Source organism: Acipenser ruthenus, chromosome 3 (genome assembly GCF_902713425.1).
Source record: "Acipenser ruthenus chromosome 3, fAciRut3.2 maternal haplotype, whole genome shotgun sequence".
Taxonomy (NCBI): domain Eukaryota; kingdom Metazoa; phylum Chordata; class Actinopteri; order Acipenseriformes; family Acipenseridae; genus Acipenser; species Acipenser ruthenus.
Window position 1 is genome coordinate 49,086,226 of NC_081191.1, and position 17,388 is coordinate 49,103,613.

General features: G+C 38.5%; 1 protein-coding gene across 10 annotated transcripts in view; it reads left to right on the forward strand.

Moving 5' to 3' along the window:
* trak1a (trafficking protein, kinesin binding 1a) overlaps nucleotides 1-17,388 on the forward strand; it is a 94,325-nt gene that overhangs the window by 46,495 nt on the left and 30,442 nt on the right. The window contains exon 1 of one of the 10 annotated variants that reach the window (XM_033993120.3): nucleotides 11,805-12,128. The exons of 7 other annotated variants lie outside the window; for them this stretch is intronic. In XM_033993120.3, the coding sequence (XP_033849011.3) occupies nucleotides 12,065-12,128 (64 nt within the window). In that variant the 5' untranslated portion in view covers nucleotides 11,805-12,064. Of the gene's footprint in view, nucleotides 1-11,804; nucleotides 12,129-15,628; nucleotides 15,886-17,388 lie in introns of those variants that run through there. 2 more of the 10 variants (XM_033993127.3, XM_059013227.1) reach the window with 2 other exon arrangements.

Sequence of the window (17,388 nt, forward strand, 5' to 3'; positions counted from 1 at the left end):
GATTCTGTATATCTATCTATCAATCTATCTGAACCACTGCAAATTGGAGAATTTTTTTAATTGAGATTGTTTCTTTAAAATACTATTATTAAAAATCCCCATTTTAACATGACTGAGTGTGGCTGTGCCTTCCTACCTTGTCTACTTTCCTTAGTTTCTTTATACTTTTATCTTGGGATTTGTGTAATTTTTTCCCCTCAATAAAAAGATGATGGAACACTAGATTGCTCTTTCTGAGGATTTCATTGTTTAAATGATTACCATCATTTAGGACATCGATGATTTCAGAATTCAATTGAGATGGAAATTATTGATCTGCTTTTTTCCCAGAACCTGTTATAAATAAATCATTGTAAATAATACATAACGGAAACCCATAATTGCATCCTGTGTTGTCCAACTGATTAAATACTCAGTGCTGCAATACAACTGCACTTGGCCATAAAATGGGGGATTGTTTATTTAAGTAGCATTGTATTATCACTGCTTTCTTACCACATATAAATATAGAAGAATTATATTGTATTGTGATACTACTTTCATTGCTTCATTTAAGATTGTCAATGTTGTGTGGAACTGAGCTAGTATGCTCAGCCTAGTCTAACGGTCAGTGCTTAACAGTCAGAAAAGAGAGGCAGTACATGAAAGTGATGGAATTTCTGGCTTCATACACAGAGAGTAGAAGGTCATTATGATAAAGTATTTTCGGTAGCACATTGCTAGCTTCCCAACTTTTAGATGTATTTATTACAGGAGCTAGTGTTTGAAAAATTAAATATTGGTCATATGGTTTGTGATGCTTTGACAACTGTGTTGTGTAATATCACGTTTATTTTTTTATGTATTGCTTAACATTATTTTAGATCTAGTAGAAACGTAATAATTAGCATACGTTTTAACTTCCATCACCGTTTACTGATCATTAAGTTTATACTACGTTTAACATTTTGTGTTCAAAGTTATGCAAGAATTAACTACAGAACTGTATTTATTTTTTATTAAAATACTGAAACTAGGTATATTTACTACACAGCCTCCACTGTACATCAGCACTCTGAAATACGATATTAACGCATCTAGTGTGCAATGGATTGATGCACGACTTTTTCGGATGACGGGTGATAAATGATGGAACAGACCCAGTGTGCAATGGCCTTAACGCTTACAAACTAAAGAAGATCCTTTATGGAGGGTATTATTATGATATTGGGCCCAATTCACAAGTGTGGGTGCAGGTAACTGTATTTTGTTATGATAAAGGTACACACTTTATTGCAGTTTTTCTGATGTGATTTAAGACATTTGTAATCCTGGTTATCTTGCTGAAGAACCACTCAATTAATTTTTCAAAAGTAAAAGCCCAGATAAGGACTGTTTGGCCACCTAGCAAAAGCCAGAAAAGTTCTAGAAATAAACATGGAAAAACAAAAGCCCATAGATATGACTTCAAGCCTCTTAGGCAGATTATCCAGGATTGGGGCTTTAGCCAGTTTGTGAGTTTTCAATTGACATTTACCATACACAATCACAACCTTTGTAACCGATCAGATCTCTGTGTTGCAGTACATGATATCACCATACACCATAACTTTTACTGGCTGAGAGAGCCAGGAGACTGCTTGGTTTTGTGCTTTTGAAATGGAGCTGTACAGGTGGTTTAATAAACTTGTTGAAAGGGAGAGTGGCCACACCCTCGTCTGTGTTGTGTTTACCTGCCGCCATCGCAACATGATTTAATTATTTACTTTTTGTAATCTGTATCATAATTACAAATGTATGTAAGCACAGTGACAAAAGCTTATACGTGTTAGATTTGAAAAAACAAAAAAATGCAAAGTAAACCTTTTCGCTGTGAGTGTTGCATATTCTATATAGGGAGCGACATTCTCCTATGCACATACTAGGGCAAATAATACTGTTTGATATTTAATAATTTGGAGTTTATCCAGGTTGATTAGTTTTCTTATAAAAATATTTAAATGACTACAAGATCTAAAGTGCTACAAGATTGAGGATTTACTATGATCAATAGTTAATCAATAGTAAGTAATATTTAATAAGTACACAAATATTAAACAGAAATCAGAAAAGTCAGAAAGTAAATCTAAGCACAAAACTCAAGTCAAAGCTCTCACCCTGCATTCAAGCAGCTAGCAGGGACAGTGAAATGTGACACTGCTTATCCTCGCACATACACACTCGGCACTCAGCAGCAGCACACAGGCTGTAACGTATCTAGTATCTTGCTAACACACACACAGCCTAAACTGAAACGGTGCAGACAATCTTAGAATGTATCACTTAAGCTTACTAATTGTATATACAGTGGTTTGCAGAAGTATTCACCCCCTACCAATAATGTCACATTTTGTTGAATTACGAATATTTTATGCACAGTTTTTCAAACAAACTTTTTTTATTCAAAGCTGTAGTGGTTAAACTGAACACTGTTATAAGAGGAGGAGGATAAATGTCAGCAGAACTTGCAAAGAAAATGTACAAAATGAAATGTACTGGTTGCATAAGTATTCAGCCCCTTAAGTCAGTACTTGGTAGAAGGACCTTTTGCAGCAATTACTGCTATGAGTCTTTTTGGATAGGTCTCTACTAGCTTTGCACAGTAGGATGGTTACATTTTTGCCCATTCTTCACAGGAAAATTGCTCCAGTTCTGATAAGTTTGTTTGGGATCGTCGATGGACTGCCATACATTTTTGATTGGATTCAAGTCAGGACTTTGACTGGGCCACTCAAGAACATTAATTCTATTCTTGTTCAACCACTCCAGTGTGGCTTTGGTTTTGTGCTTCGGGTCATTGTCCTGCTGAAATGTGAATTTCCTCCCCAGTTTCAGAGTCTTTGCTGACTAAAATAGTTTTTCCTCAATGATTCGCCGGTACTTTACACCATCCATTCTCTCTATTCTGACCAGCTTCCCAGTCCCTGCTGAAGAGAAGCATCCCTATAACATGATGCTGCCACCACCATGCTTGACAGTTGGGATGGTGTTGACTGGGTGATGTGCAGTGTTGGGCTTGCACCAGACGTAACACTTGGAATTTAGACCGAAAAGTTCAATTTCTGTCTTGATTGCATAAGTATTCACCCCCTTTGCGTGACACCCCCTAAATAAGCTCTGGTGCAACCAATTGCCTTCAGAAGACACATAATTAGTTGAATGGAGTCCACCTGTGTGCAATTAAAATGTCACATGATCTCAATGTCACCTGTTTCTGGTAGGCCCCAGAGTTTGTTAGGTAGCATGTCTAAACAAACAGCATCATGAAGACCAAGGAGCTATCAAAACAAGTCCGGGATAAAGTTCTGGAGAAGCACCAATCAGGGTTGGGTTATAAAAAAATATCCCAAACTTTGAACACCCCCCGGAGCACCGTTTTAAATCCATTATTAAAAAATGGAAAGAATATGGCACAACCGCGCCTCTGCCTAGAGAGGGCCGTCCACCAAAACTCAGTGACCAGGTATGGAGGGTATTAGTCAGAGAAGTAACCAAGAGGCCAATGGTAACTCTGAAGGAGCTAGAGAGATCCACAGCTGAGATGGGAGAAACCGTCCATGGGACAACTATAACCCGGACGCTCCACAAAGCTGGGCTTTATGGAAGACTGGCGAGAAGAAAGCCCATATCAAATCCTGTTTGGATTTTGCCAAAAGGCATGTGGGAGACACAGCAAACATGTGGAAAAAGGTTCTCTGGTCTGATGAGACCAAAATTGAACTTTGTGGCCTTAGTGCAAAACGCTATGTGTGGCGCAAAGCCAACACTGCTCATCACCCTGAGAACACCATCCCTACGGTGAAGCATGGTGGTGGCAGGATCATGTTATGGGGATGCTTTTCATCGACAGGGACTGGGAAACTGGTCAGCATTGAGGGCAAGATGGATGGAGCCAAATACAGGGAAATTCCAGAGGAAAACCTATTTCAGTCTGCAAGAGACCTGGGACTGGGGCGGAGCTTCACCTTCCAGCAGGACAATGACCCTAAACACACAGCCAAAGCTACACTGGAGTGGTTTAAAAACAAGAACCTGAATGTCTTTGAATGGCCCAGTCAAAGCCCAGACCTCAATCTGATTGAGAATCTGTGGCAAGACTTGAAAATTGCTGTTCATCAACGGTCCAATTTGACAGAGCTTGAGCAATTTTGTCAAGAAGAATGGGCAAAAATTGCAGGATCCAGATTTGCAAAGCTGGTAGAGACTCAAAAAGACTCACAGCTGTAATTGCTGCCAAAGGTGCTTCTACCAAGTATTGACTCAGGGGGTGAATACTTATGCAACCAACAAATGTCTTTTTTTTTTTTTTTTTTTTTAATTCACTTTTGTGTCACAATAAAAACTGTGTTGCACCTTCAAAGTGTTAAGTATGTTGTGTAAATCAAATGGTAAAAATCCCAATTAAATCCATTTTAATTCCAGGTTGTAACACTACGAAATGTGGAAAAGTCCAAGGGGGGGTGAATACTTATGCAAGGCACTGTAATAAGCCTCCCCTCTACCAGTGATAGGTTACAGTCCCAAACACAAAAAAGTACACTCCAAAACCACAATCCTCCGTGCACGAAACTGTGCTCGCTTAATTCTAGAATGGTGATGAGTGTCTTGTGCTGTGTTGTGAAGGATGTGCTGAGGGGTTGGTGCTGGCTCTGTGGCTGCAGCTCCTGGCATCTCGTCTGCAACACGCAACAAACCAAAACAATAACAAAAACTCTGGCCGTTCTGTTACGTTTCAGCACAAGGGACCATACTGATGTAGCTGCTTCCCCTTTGTACCACTAAACTCCTCCCTGCAATCAACCCAGCGCCATGGTTTCCCAATCGGTGTCTGCCCCGTAGCTGATTGCAGTGGAGTCCTTCTGTGTACAAACAGCTACGCGCTTCCCCTAATATGGTCATATTCCAGTTTCCGCCTACTGTCGAATCTGCCCATCTAGGAGGACGCATACCTTACACAGCGCCCTTTCTGGTCGGGAGGGATATTTACAGCTCAGATTCCTTCACTCTCTGTCACAGCCCCTTTTCTCAAGACACATTAATTTCAATAATTAGTCTAGTTACATTTCAAATACACCTTCAGGTATTAATAACATATACAGGGAATATGCACCACATAAATACCTGGAACTGTGTTCATTTGCTGCCATGAATATACTAAAAAGAAAAAAAAAAAGATATAGTTTTATTAATGCAAATTTCTAAATATCCCTGTGCTGGGGATATATTGTATATCCTGACAGATCTAGGCAATGACACACTTTTTGTAACAGCCTCTAGAAATCATGAGCTTTCCATAGTTTCACAAAACCAGCTATCCAAATACTATGAACCTTAGACATTCTTAATAGGTATTGTACATGACTTTGTGTTAAATTTAGGGTGTAATGTCTAATTATCCCCCACTGGAGATTAAAATCAAGGATGTAGTGAAGGCAGAGTGTAGTGCAATAGGGACAGCACTAATATTTCTTCAGCAAATATAATAGATACTGGGTTTTTTTCTCATTGGAAAAATATGAATTACATATATTTAAATGTGTTGCTTAACCCTTTGCAGTCCATTTATTAAATGCGCGTCAGGCACGCCAGGTCTAATTAATTTTCACACGTGCAGTTAATTTTAGACGCGCTGTTTAAAAGTATTTTTTTCCACAGTCAAACGGGTTTAAATGGCCCTGCATATCAACAAAGCACTCACTAGGCATCTCCAGCCCTGCCCCACCCTTTCGTTCGCTACAGCTTTCACCTATTTAAGAAATAAATAATAATAAAAATAATAGTCGTACATACCGATCGATCATCTCCTGATCACTCGTTTTATCACCAAACTCCTCAATAATGCGATCCAAGTCATTATTTTATTACTATAACATCTGAAAAAAGCTCTGCAAATGTCCATGATAGTCTCTGTGCGCTGACGCACTCAGCCAGCTTGTTTACTATGACCGCCCCGTTATCTGATACCATGGGCGTATATGACTAATCATGAGATACGCCTTTTTTTTTTTTTTTTTTTTCGACTTGTCTCGGCTCCTGTCGCTCCCACTCGGCAATTGAATGGTTTTCTCGGCTTTTTCCTTAGAAAAAACAACTAAAAACCTGTTTTTTGCGTTGCTATAATGATGTCAGACCCAGTCCGACAATGGACCGCAAAGGGTTAAAGAATATGTATAGCAATTTTGCAGTACATTTTTGCTGCACAGCTTGAGTTTAGATTTAGATTTCCAGAAAGCTTTTGACAAAGTCCCGCATAAAAGATTAATTCTCAAACTGAACGCAGTAGGGATTCAAGGAAATGCATGCACATGGATTAGAGAGTGGTTAACATGTAGAAAACAGAAAGTACTGATTAGAGGAGAAACCTCAAAATGGAGTGAGGTAACCAGTGGTGTACCACAGGGATCAGTATTAGGTCCTCTGCTGTTCCTAATCCACATTAATGATTTAGATTCTGGTATAGTAAGCAAACTTGTTAAATTTGCAGATGACACAAAAATAGGAGGAGTGGCAAATACTGTTGCAGCAGCAAAGGTCATTCAAAATGATCTATAGACAGCATTCAGAACTGGGCAGACACATGGCAAATGACATTTAATAGAGAAAAGTGTATTGCATGTAGGCAATAAAAATGTGCATTCTAAATATCATATGGGAGATACTGAAATTGAAGAAGGAATCTATGAAAAAGACCTAGGAGTTTATGTTGACTCGGAAATGTCTTCTTCTAGACAATGTGGGGAAGCTATAAAAAAGGCCAACAAGATGCTCGGATATATTGTGAGAAGTGTTGAATTTAAATCAAGGGAATTAATGTTAAAACTTTAAAATGCATTAGTAAGACCTCACCTAGAATATTGTGTTCCGTTCTGGTCACCTCGTTACAAAAAGGATATTGCTGCTCTAGAAAGAGTGCTAAGAAGAGCAACCAGAATTATCCCGGGTTTAAAAGGCATGTCATATGCAGACAGGCTAAAAGAATTGAATCTATTCAGTCTTGAACAAAGAAGACTACACGGCGATCTGATTCAAACATTCAAAATCCTAAAAGGTATAGACAATGTCGACCCAGGGGACTTTTTTGACCTGAAAAAAGAAACAAGGACCAGGGGTCACAAATGGAGATTAGATAAAGGGGCATTCAGAACAGAAATTAGGAGACACTTTTTTACACAGAGAAACGTGAGGGTCTGGAACCAACTCCCCAGTAGTGTTGTTGAAGCTGACACCCTGGGATCCTTCAAGAAGCTGCTTGATGAGATTCTGGATCAATAAACTACTAACAACCAAACGAGCAAGATGGGCTGAATGGCCTCCTCTCGTTTGTAAACTTTCTTATGTTCTTATGTTGAATATGCTGCATGCTGTAGTTAGAGAATGGATCGTAGATCATGGCCTGCCTGGGAATTACCAGAAACACATGACCAATATATTCAGGTTTTCAGTAAAACCCCCCCAAAAAACATAGGGTTGAATCCACTAACTTGCAATGCGTGTTTGGAGTAGTGTTTAGGGCTCTGGACTCTTGATCGGAGGGTCATGGGTTCAGTCCCAGGTGGGGGAAACTGCTGCTGTACCCTTGAGCAAGGTACTTTACCTAGATTGCTCCAGTAAAATCCCAACTACATAAATGGGTAATTGTATGTAAAAAATAATGTGTAAAAATAATGTGATATCTTGTAACAATTGTAGGTCGCCCTGGATAAAGGTGTCTGCTAAGAAATTAATAATAATAATAATAATAATAATAATAAATAAGCGACTGGATTCTTGATCCTTAGGATTTCTCTGCGCCATCTTGGTCTCTCACAACCTAACTTAACAATTTACCTATCTGTCAGCCAAATTTTTGGAAGGTAGATCTGTATAATATTCTGTGCTTTTATATTGCTTTAACAATAAGGAATACAAAATGATGATTCCTTTATTTGCATTACTGCAGTAACGGTACAGTTACAAGTATTTTGTGACTTTTCTATTTATTATTTTTGTGGCGTATGTCTGTGGACTTGGAAAGAGAGAACAATAGATACTGAAAAAAGATTTACAGAAAACAACTGTAACAGCCTAGTGCTAGTGGGAGGACACTCAGTGAACGCAGTAGCTGAGAGTAGCAATTTCCTGGACTATAATATTAAGGCAGACTAAATGGGTACGAAAAAGGCATTGTTGGATTTTTCCAGATGGAAAATAAGTGAGTTTTTATTGTAATACCAAGTTTTTGTACAGTGGCAATATTACAGATAAAATGCAAGTCTGTATTTAATGCATACCCCATAAATTATCATTAAAGTATGTACAGTATTTATTGAAAGTACTCATGACTTCAAGGTAATAATGTTGCATTTTACACACATAGAGGCTGATTTTCCAATGTATTACATTTTAATAAAACATTAATTGGATCTGCCACCTCGTCATAAAACCATGGCACTTGCGCAAACAGCTTTTGTGTTGTTGTTGCTGGAGTGATTTCTCATAGTAATCGCAGTCTGTCAATGGTTGCTAGGCAACAGTTCCAAGGCACGTGAGAGAGCATACAGCCAACGTCACAATTTAATAAACACATGTAATGTTAAATGGGAATAGCTAGTTAGATGGAAAAGGCACTACCGTTTTGATTTACGTCTGTATGAATGTATTTATTTATTTACAATTGGGGAATAGTTTTTGATGTTTGCGCAACGTCTCTAACACTTAAACCTGCATTTGTGTGTTATGGCTGCTTTTAGTGGGAATCCATGCACCTTCAAAATAATATTTGCACACTCATTTTTTTTTTTTATGTTTCAGAAAGACAAGTAATAGGCAGCTAGTAAATGTAAATAAAACCCATTTAAAAAGTTATTTATCTTTGCTGTTGCACAGATTAGTATTAAGAACTGTTTGAATTCTGTGTGGTTTTACATTGTGAGTTCTGTGTGGTTTTACATTGTGAATTCTGTGTGGTTTAATATTGTTGACTGAAAAGACAATAGCAGCGGTATAGCGGTAATATGTCTTTGTTCAAAGATTTCCATTTTTTATTTTTTTCATTTTTCATAAATACAGTATAATTGTACTCCATGCTTTGCCCAATGTTTCTGTAAGTTTGTTGGTATTGTGTATTACAACCTGATAATTGAGTTAAGATTGTTCAGTTTTGTAGTGGCGGCCCACAAGCCGTTTTGTGGGCCTCCACAGCGGCCCCTGGCTATGTTGAGGTTGCCAACCCCTGTTTTAGACAACATTATAAAATAACAGTGTGTGTTAGTTGGTGAAGGAAAAGAAAAAGTTGGGCATTTCAATTGAATTAATTTGAGAAGTTTTTTTGTAAGGCACTGTGACAGAAAAACAATGATTCTTGGTGGTAAATCTCCCTCCCAACCTGTGAGGGTGCTAAGTAACGGGAACAGAGTATTCTGGACTACTTAGCCTGACACTTCGTTCCGAGGGTTAAAAGGAAGTCAGTCATGTAGAAAAGAGACAGAGCTTCGGTACACTAACTCATTGACCCGGAGGGGAAATGATGTGGCAGCTGCAGATCATAAAAAGCAGCTACAATCATTTACCAAGGGGTCATGAGTGACGGTTTAAATAGGGGTCGAAGCAATGTTACCTGTTCCTTCGTTTTTGGTTTATCAAAAGTGACCTGGAAGGACCCGTGTTTCGTGTATCCGTATCGTGAGTGTTTGTTTGTTCTGTCTATTTGTTATTTGCTATCGCTAGACAGCTAACATGTTCCGGAGCTGTCGCCAGAGGCCAGCACAAACCCGGAACAGCACTGCACTTGTATCACCAATAATTGTATTTGCACCACTAGCATTAATTCACACACTAACGGACTTGTGTATGTGTTTTGTGTTTTGTGTGGGTGTATAATAAAAACAGGACTTATTTCGGGACAAACCTAGGGATTACAAATTAAGTAATACATGCTGCTATATACTTAAACATCATTTATTGTTTACTGTTTGTTTTGCAGTCAGGCACTGGACACAAAAAACAACCTGTGCACCTGGATTATAATTGTCTGTCTGTTCATTGATCACCTGCACACTATTAACCACTTTGCCACAGGTACCAGTGCTGGTTAATGTCAGGAAATACATTTGTGATACGGCAACTAGCATCGCAGATGAACTGCACATTTAAGGAGTGGATTTTTTCCTGTTTCTAAAAACAGCTTCAGACTCTGCAGGAGGTTTTATTGCTACATGTGTACAATCAAGTAGTCCATAGTGATAGTGGGAATCTAATAAAAGCAGGAGCTCTTTTTATCAAGGCTTCAGTTACATCATTAATGATCTTGCATACTGAAGACTGGGATACTCCCTGCCTTGCAGCATTAGACATCTGTTATAGTCCATAGCCGTAAAAATGTAGGGCCAAACTGGAATTGGGTGTATTCTGTTGGTGGAAGCTTCCAAATCCACCTTAAGTAATTCACAAAGATCATAAATGCTTTACTTATCAAACCAATAATGCCTCAAAACATGTTAATTGGTGGCATCTATAAAGGTGACCCTGGAATGAAAAATTCGTTCAGCAGGGTATGGTCAGGTCCTCTGTTGTTGTTGTTGTTGTTGTTGTTGTTGTTGTTGTTGTTGTTGTTGTTGTTGTTGTTGTTGTTGTTGTTGTTGTTGTTGTTGTTGTTGTTGTTGTTGTTGTTGTTGTTGTTGTTGTTGTTGTTGTTGTTGTTGTTGTTGTTGTTGTTGTTGTTGTTGTTGTTGTTGTTGTTGTTGTTGTTGTTGTTGTTGTTGTTGTTGTTGTTGTTGTTGTTGTTGTTGTTGTTGTTGTTGTTGTTGTTGTTGTTGTTGTTGTTGTTGTTGTTGTTGTTGTTGTTGTTGTTGTTGTTGTTGTTGTTTTCTCCTCCTCTGCAACAAAGCCATCTTGCCTTTCTCTGATCAGAAATCCCAGTTTCGGGAGGGTTTATATAATATGTGTAAATTTACACTATTAACTTCAATGGTATAAGTTTAGTAAAATGTAAATACTCTAAAATGTAAATTTACTTGGTGTGAGCAGGCAGTTAGTAAAGTACATTTACTCAAAAAAATGAACGTAAATTATAACTTGGGGAAAATTACAGAAATGTGTACATTTACTCAAAATAGCCCTTACTTATGAGTAAACGCCTTTTATAACTTTGGGAAATCAGGCCCCATAGTGTCTAATTTGGAGAGTAAATTACTCAATGACCCAAAACCTTATCTGGATTATTAATATTATTATTATCCCAACAGGGGATGAAATCCCTGTCTACAGGGATATGGTGGAGGCAGTCTGCAGAAAAGTAACTTTTCCAAAATTGCATCAGTTTTGTTTCTTGTCTAAAGACCAGTATGCATCAAGGAAGCTGATGGCCTACAATAAGCCCATCAGTCCATCCTACCTGAAACTGAATTGCAACAGGGAGATGCACATGTTCCTAAATATTGCAGCTGTTTCTGTATCCAGTACCTTTTTATTTGTGTCAAGTGCCTCTAATGACTAGAAAAACAATTCTAGAATATTCTTGGTATTAATATTGATCAAAGCACAACATAAATAATCCTGCGCAAAAAGACAGGGTTATTGGTGTCATAAACAGCAGTGTATCCTATTTACTAATAAGCACGTTTTGGCTTCTATTTAATATGAAAAAAGCACATTGGCTGATGAAATCTAACAGGAGTGGCGTACATTAATATTTTTTGAGACAAGCCAGAGCCAGTCTCCATGACAACGATATCTGGTTAAGGATGTGCAGTGTCCTGAGGGAGAGGGGGATAATGAATGCTCAGCGGTGGTGTGTGTCCCTGACGTAAGTCTCTCCGACTGCCCGATAGGCTGCTTCTCCTTTGACTCCCACCCGGACCCCTTTGCGTAGAAGCTGGACTTGTCAGAGCTTTGGTTCTAGAAGTCTGCCACTTTTGTTGCTGCTGCTCCAGTCTCTCCAATACGATGTGCAGCTCAGATTCCATTCCTGGCAGACTCCTAAAGTCTTACAAAAGAAGAGTGTCGTGGCTGCGTTTCACTTGACCCCAGCATGGTTGTAAAATCAAGACTTTTCTGAAGGACATTGACTATGCAGAAATTTATTGAGGCGGACTACTACGAGCTAGACTGGTATTATGAGGAATGCACGGATGGTAATGGTGTTTTTTTTTTCCTCTTCCTTGCTGCATTTTGTTACTGTAAGGAGGTGGTGCCTGGAATGATGCTGATGCAGTATGAGTGTCTTTACTTCAGTACAGCTACATACATATTGCATCAGAGGCGTGGCAGAGTACCGAGTTTACTGCAGGGTAAACTCAACACAGATACTTAATGTATGACAATTGTTATGTGCTTATTTCTTAAGGGTATACATTTAACATATTATGTTTTTTTAATGCATAGCAATGTATATTTCTAGACATGAACTTATACATGTCTGTTTGATTCTACTACACTACAGTAACTATGGTGACAGTATTCTGTTCAAACACAAAGCCATTTTTTAATGCAAATACATAGATTGGAAATGAAGAATGTAATTGCATAACAAAGTAAATGTGCCTGTTTTGCAATAGTGGAGTTTTATTTTGTAGCCATTTTGCTATATTGAAATTACTATGAATACAATGTTGAAGTTTTGCTGGGCAATAGAGAAATACAGAAATGTATTTATTTGCAGTGACCAAGATATTTCCACAGAGAGCCTCTATAAATGTATCTGAGGTTTGTGTGGGAAGTTCTGTGACATTTCTTACTTATTGAAAATGTTTTATTTGTAAATCATTTTCAATTAAATATAGATGGAAGTGAATTCAGGGTCCTTGCACATTAAAGTACAGTACTGTACATGACAATTTACTGTCAGCATGGCTTAATTGTGAAATGAAGGAAGCTGCGAAGCTTGTGAAACCTGGTAAAGTCTGATGTGTGAACTGATGAACTATAGATCTGGTTTGAGACAGTAACGGGATAATCTGTTGAGCTTTCTTAGACTAGAAGTATCTATAATGAGACCAGTTCTTAAGTTAAATCAATCAATCAGTCAGTCAATCAATCAGTCTTTATTTTATATAGCGCCTTTCATGGTGGACCACCATCACAAAGCGCTTTACAAGATGCAGTAACAACAAGAAAATCCATAATACTTTAAATACAGTGGAAAGTGCATAATACATGATAGTAACATAAGACATTAAATAGTAGCAGCAAAGAGCAGCTAATAGTAGATATCAGACTTAAAGAGCATTGAAAGCAAGAGAGACTAGGTGGGTCTTGAGAGTTGATTTAAAGAGAGCGACGGTGGGAGCATCACGCACCAAAGCTGGTAGAGAGTTCCAAAGAGTCGGAGCCATGAAGCTAAATGAGCATTCTCCAAATGTGGTGCACTTATGCTTGGGGATAACAAGCAGGCCAGAGTCGGAGGACACAGGGATATAGCGGGTCAGCAGGTTGAGGAGGTACTCAGGACCTGTGTGATGAAGGGCATTGTAGGTGAGCAGGAGAGTTTTGAAAATAATCCTGAACTTTACAGGTAGCCAGTGCAGCAGGGTGATGTGGTCACGTTTTTTTTTACATCTGGTAAGGAACCTGGCAGTGGCATTCTGAACTAGCTGCAGTTTGTTTATCGCGCGTGCCGGGAGACCACCATATAGAGAGTTGCAGTAGTCGAGTCGTGAGGAGACAAATGCATGACATAGTATCTCCGCATCTGGGAAGGAAAGTAGGGACAGACTTTGGAGATGTTTCGAAGATGGTAGAAGGAAGATTTGACCACGGAGGAGATGTGGGCATCAAAGGAGAGGTTGCTGTCAAGAAGTACACCAATGCTTTGTACTGTGGGGGAAGGCAGCAGCAGACAGTTTCCAAATCACAAGTATAGGGAGTTTTATAAACTGGGAATAAACAGCAATTGTGCCGAAAAGGTATTTGTCACAGAGCACTTTGAGTTAGAGTTGTGCTCTACATGGTAACAACTTCCACTGCAATCCATAGTCTGTGCATTGATCAACGATAGAAAATAGTGCCCCCGAGGGCCACAGGGGAAGTTGCAAGTTTTTGAATATCTATACAGGAATTGACAGTTCTCATCTTGATGTCAAAGATTGACCAACAGAAATTGTGCCCCTCAGTCACAGATATTTTGTGCCAAGTCAGAGAATGTTTTGAAATCATATTACCCTTTGACTGAATTTTCAATGTATGTATAGAAGGATTGGAAATAAAACTAAAAAGGATCTACTGAATTAGACATTACTGATTATCCTGTGTCTGTTGCAGAGGTCACATGCTGCTAAGGCACATGATTCTAGCTGCAGAATGCTACCCTTTTTTTTACTCCCCTTTGTAGGTGAGCTACAGTTTAAGACACAAAGGAGAAGGGCAGTTCCAGTTTCATTTTGGTGAAAAGCTTTTTCTCACAGGGCTCCAAAGTTTTGGAACACTGTCCAGTTTATAATATTAACTTATTTCTTCCAGTTTGTTCTGTCTACCACGTCTCGAGGACAACACTGGAAACAAGGTCTAGGTCTCAGTGTTTTTTAATAAGTGCTAATTGTGCAAGTTATTATGGTTTGTATAAAAAAAAAGCAATAGCTGGAATTTTCATTAAGGGGGTGTGGCAGTGTGCCCCACCCATATGTTTATTTTGTGTTATGTGTTGCATGTGGTGTGTTAATGTTGGTGTATAGATGTTGGTGCACGGGATATAAATGGGTCTGTGTAACACGATTTAAAATATATAGTTGTATTTAGGCACATGGATTGCACAGTCACTTCATGTACAGATAAAATGTGTAACAGTATGTGAGCACGGGATTGCACAAATTAGTTCACGTGCCAGGATTCAAGTGAATGATTAATTAGTAATTGAATCTCGGCACAGCTGTATATATAGAGGCACGAAGCACTCACCCAGGGTTGGGTGTTCAGTGAGGAGAGAACGGGAGAGAGAAGGAGAGTAAAATAAAGTAAAAGATTAATAACAATTGCTGTTTCGTGCTGGAAGGTTTGTTTTGACTTACCGTGTCTGTTATTCCACTGTTTTAGTGGTAGTCCGTTTTGTTTGTCTGTTTATTTTGACCTCAGGTGCCGTGTGCTGTTTTTGTTTATTTGTTTGTTTATTAAACACACTGAGAGCCACCAATACTGTGTGTCTGTGTGTTCCTTTCTGGCCTGATGTCACCCCAACAGCCAGCCTGTTCATGGGGTTGTCACTCTTCTCTGACAGACCAAACTTCAATATTTCAATCCCTTCTTTACATAGACACTGTAGCTGTAGTGAGAAAACCAGGTTACCTGCCGAGTAGCCACTCCCCTTCTGCACTTGTGCTGAGGTTTCCAGGCTCACAGTGAAGTTGCCATGGTGCATTTCAGGCATATACCATTTCACATTTTAGCACAAACATAAAAGCAGAGTGTGTCTGTGTGAACAGTGAACCAGACATACCCCTGCATCTGTTAAAGTTGTGATGTCATTGTCAAAATTCTGCACGAGTAACCGCATGTGTTGAGATAGTACTTGTATGTTGTAAAGATCTTTTTAAAAATCCCAAGAAAGACAAGGTGGGTGGACTTCCCCCTCGACTGTAGGTAAAAGTGGTTCAGCACCACTGTTTACATACCTTAGCAAGCAGTGCTCAGGTGCCTTTGCCGTGAGTAATGTTGCCCTTTCTGAATGAAAGAACCCATGTGTGACAGTGGCATTTCAGTGCTGGGGAGACCCGGGCATGGCATTGTGTTGTAGGGTATGCTGCCCAACCCACACCCAGGATTAAGCTCTGACAATGTCATTGTTTCCTAATGAGCTTGAAGAAAGCTTTGAGGACAACTGTCCACCAGAGTCAGAATGTAATGACAGCAATGGTTTCAAAGATGCTATTGATGAAGAAGACCAGGACTCCTTAGAGGAAGGTACTGTGTGTGTGTGTGTGTGTGTGTGTGTGTGTGTGTCTATATATATATATATATATATATATATATATATATATATATATATATATATATATGTATATATATTATTTTTGTCTTTTTTTAAGCGATATGTATTTCTGTATTTTCCACAGGTATAGTAACTACATCCAGTTACACTGTAGTTACCATTTATTGATATTTACTGCATGCACTTAGCCCACAATTCTGTGACAGTGAGGATCCATACAGTACATTAACAACATGTATTTAACAAAGTTGTCTTCCAGATAAGTTTACATGTATTAAACAATGTAAATGAAGTGTAAGTACAGTGTAATTCATGTACCTTTTTCTAGATGTGTGTGTGTAGACTCTATCACAATAATATACAAAAAATACAGTCATGTCCAAAATACTACATTTAGTGACTCATGATTTTATGATTGAATTTGTGATTTCTTAAAAAAAAAAAAGTGATTTCAGGTAGTCTAAACACTCATGCTGCTTGTTTGTAAGGTTGGTGTGGAAAGGGAAACATTACACACTGAGCCCTGATATGATCAGGAAACGAATGTTACAAAGGTATTCTCATGTAAATTAAGTTACCATCACAATGCAGAGAGCTTTACCCAGTATTCATTTTTTGCAGTAGACTTTAGAAATGCCTGTGCTGCCTTCTAAGCAATTGCTTAAAGCTACTAGGCCACGATTAACCTCCTACTGTCGCAAGTAGTATCAGACGTGTGTATTTTTGTACCAACCTGGGTAGATGTGTATTAGTTGTACAGTGAGTCTAATAATTAAACAATGGAAAGTGAGGAATGGCTGGAAACGTTTCTGCTTTTCATTATTTTAAATTGCTTTATATAGCACATGTAGTTTCTTCAAATAAAAAAATACATATCTTTACATAGTTTTTAAATATATCATTTAAATGTGTTGTATGACTGGATCTCATGTGTTTTGACCTTTTTAACTAATAAAAAAAAAAAAAAAAACCCCTAACACCCACAATCTTGACACACATGCTTGAGTCAATGATAAAAGCTTAATTATGTCTGATAACAGATTGGTGATAGTAAGAGGAGTGAATTTGACAGAGAGGACATTTTTGCAATATATGTGTAGCCTTTCACAGTAAAACCTTTCTTTTTAAATGTTAAGCAATGTGTAGCCATTTTAAGCTTGTTATATATAATAATGGGCATTCGGATAATTAAAAATCACAAAAAAGTAATTGGTAACTTCATAATCCCAAAAGCTGATTATCTGCATAAAATGTTCTTATTGTGGAATACTTCCTGCCTCTTTAGTGAAATGCATCCCTAAAAGTTCTGTCTATCAAGTTCTGCACAGCAGGTTTGTCTTGTGTATGCAGATTTCCTGTTCAAACAATGTGGTTTGAACGAGCAGCTGTATGTTTTGCCAAGGTTGAAAAGTGAGGTGAAGTAGCATTGTGCTACTCCGCGTCCTTGCGCTACCCTCTGTGTTACAGTAAATGGC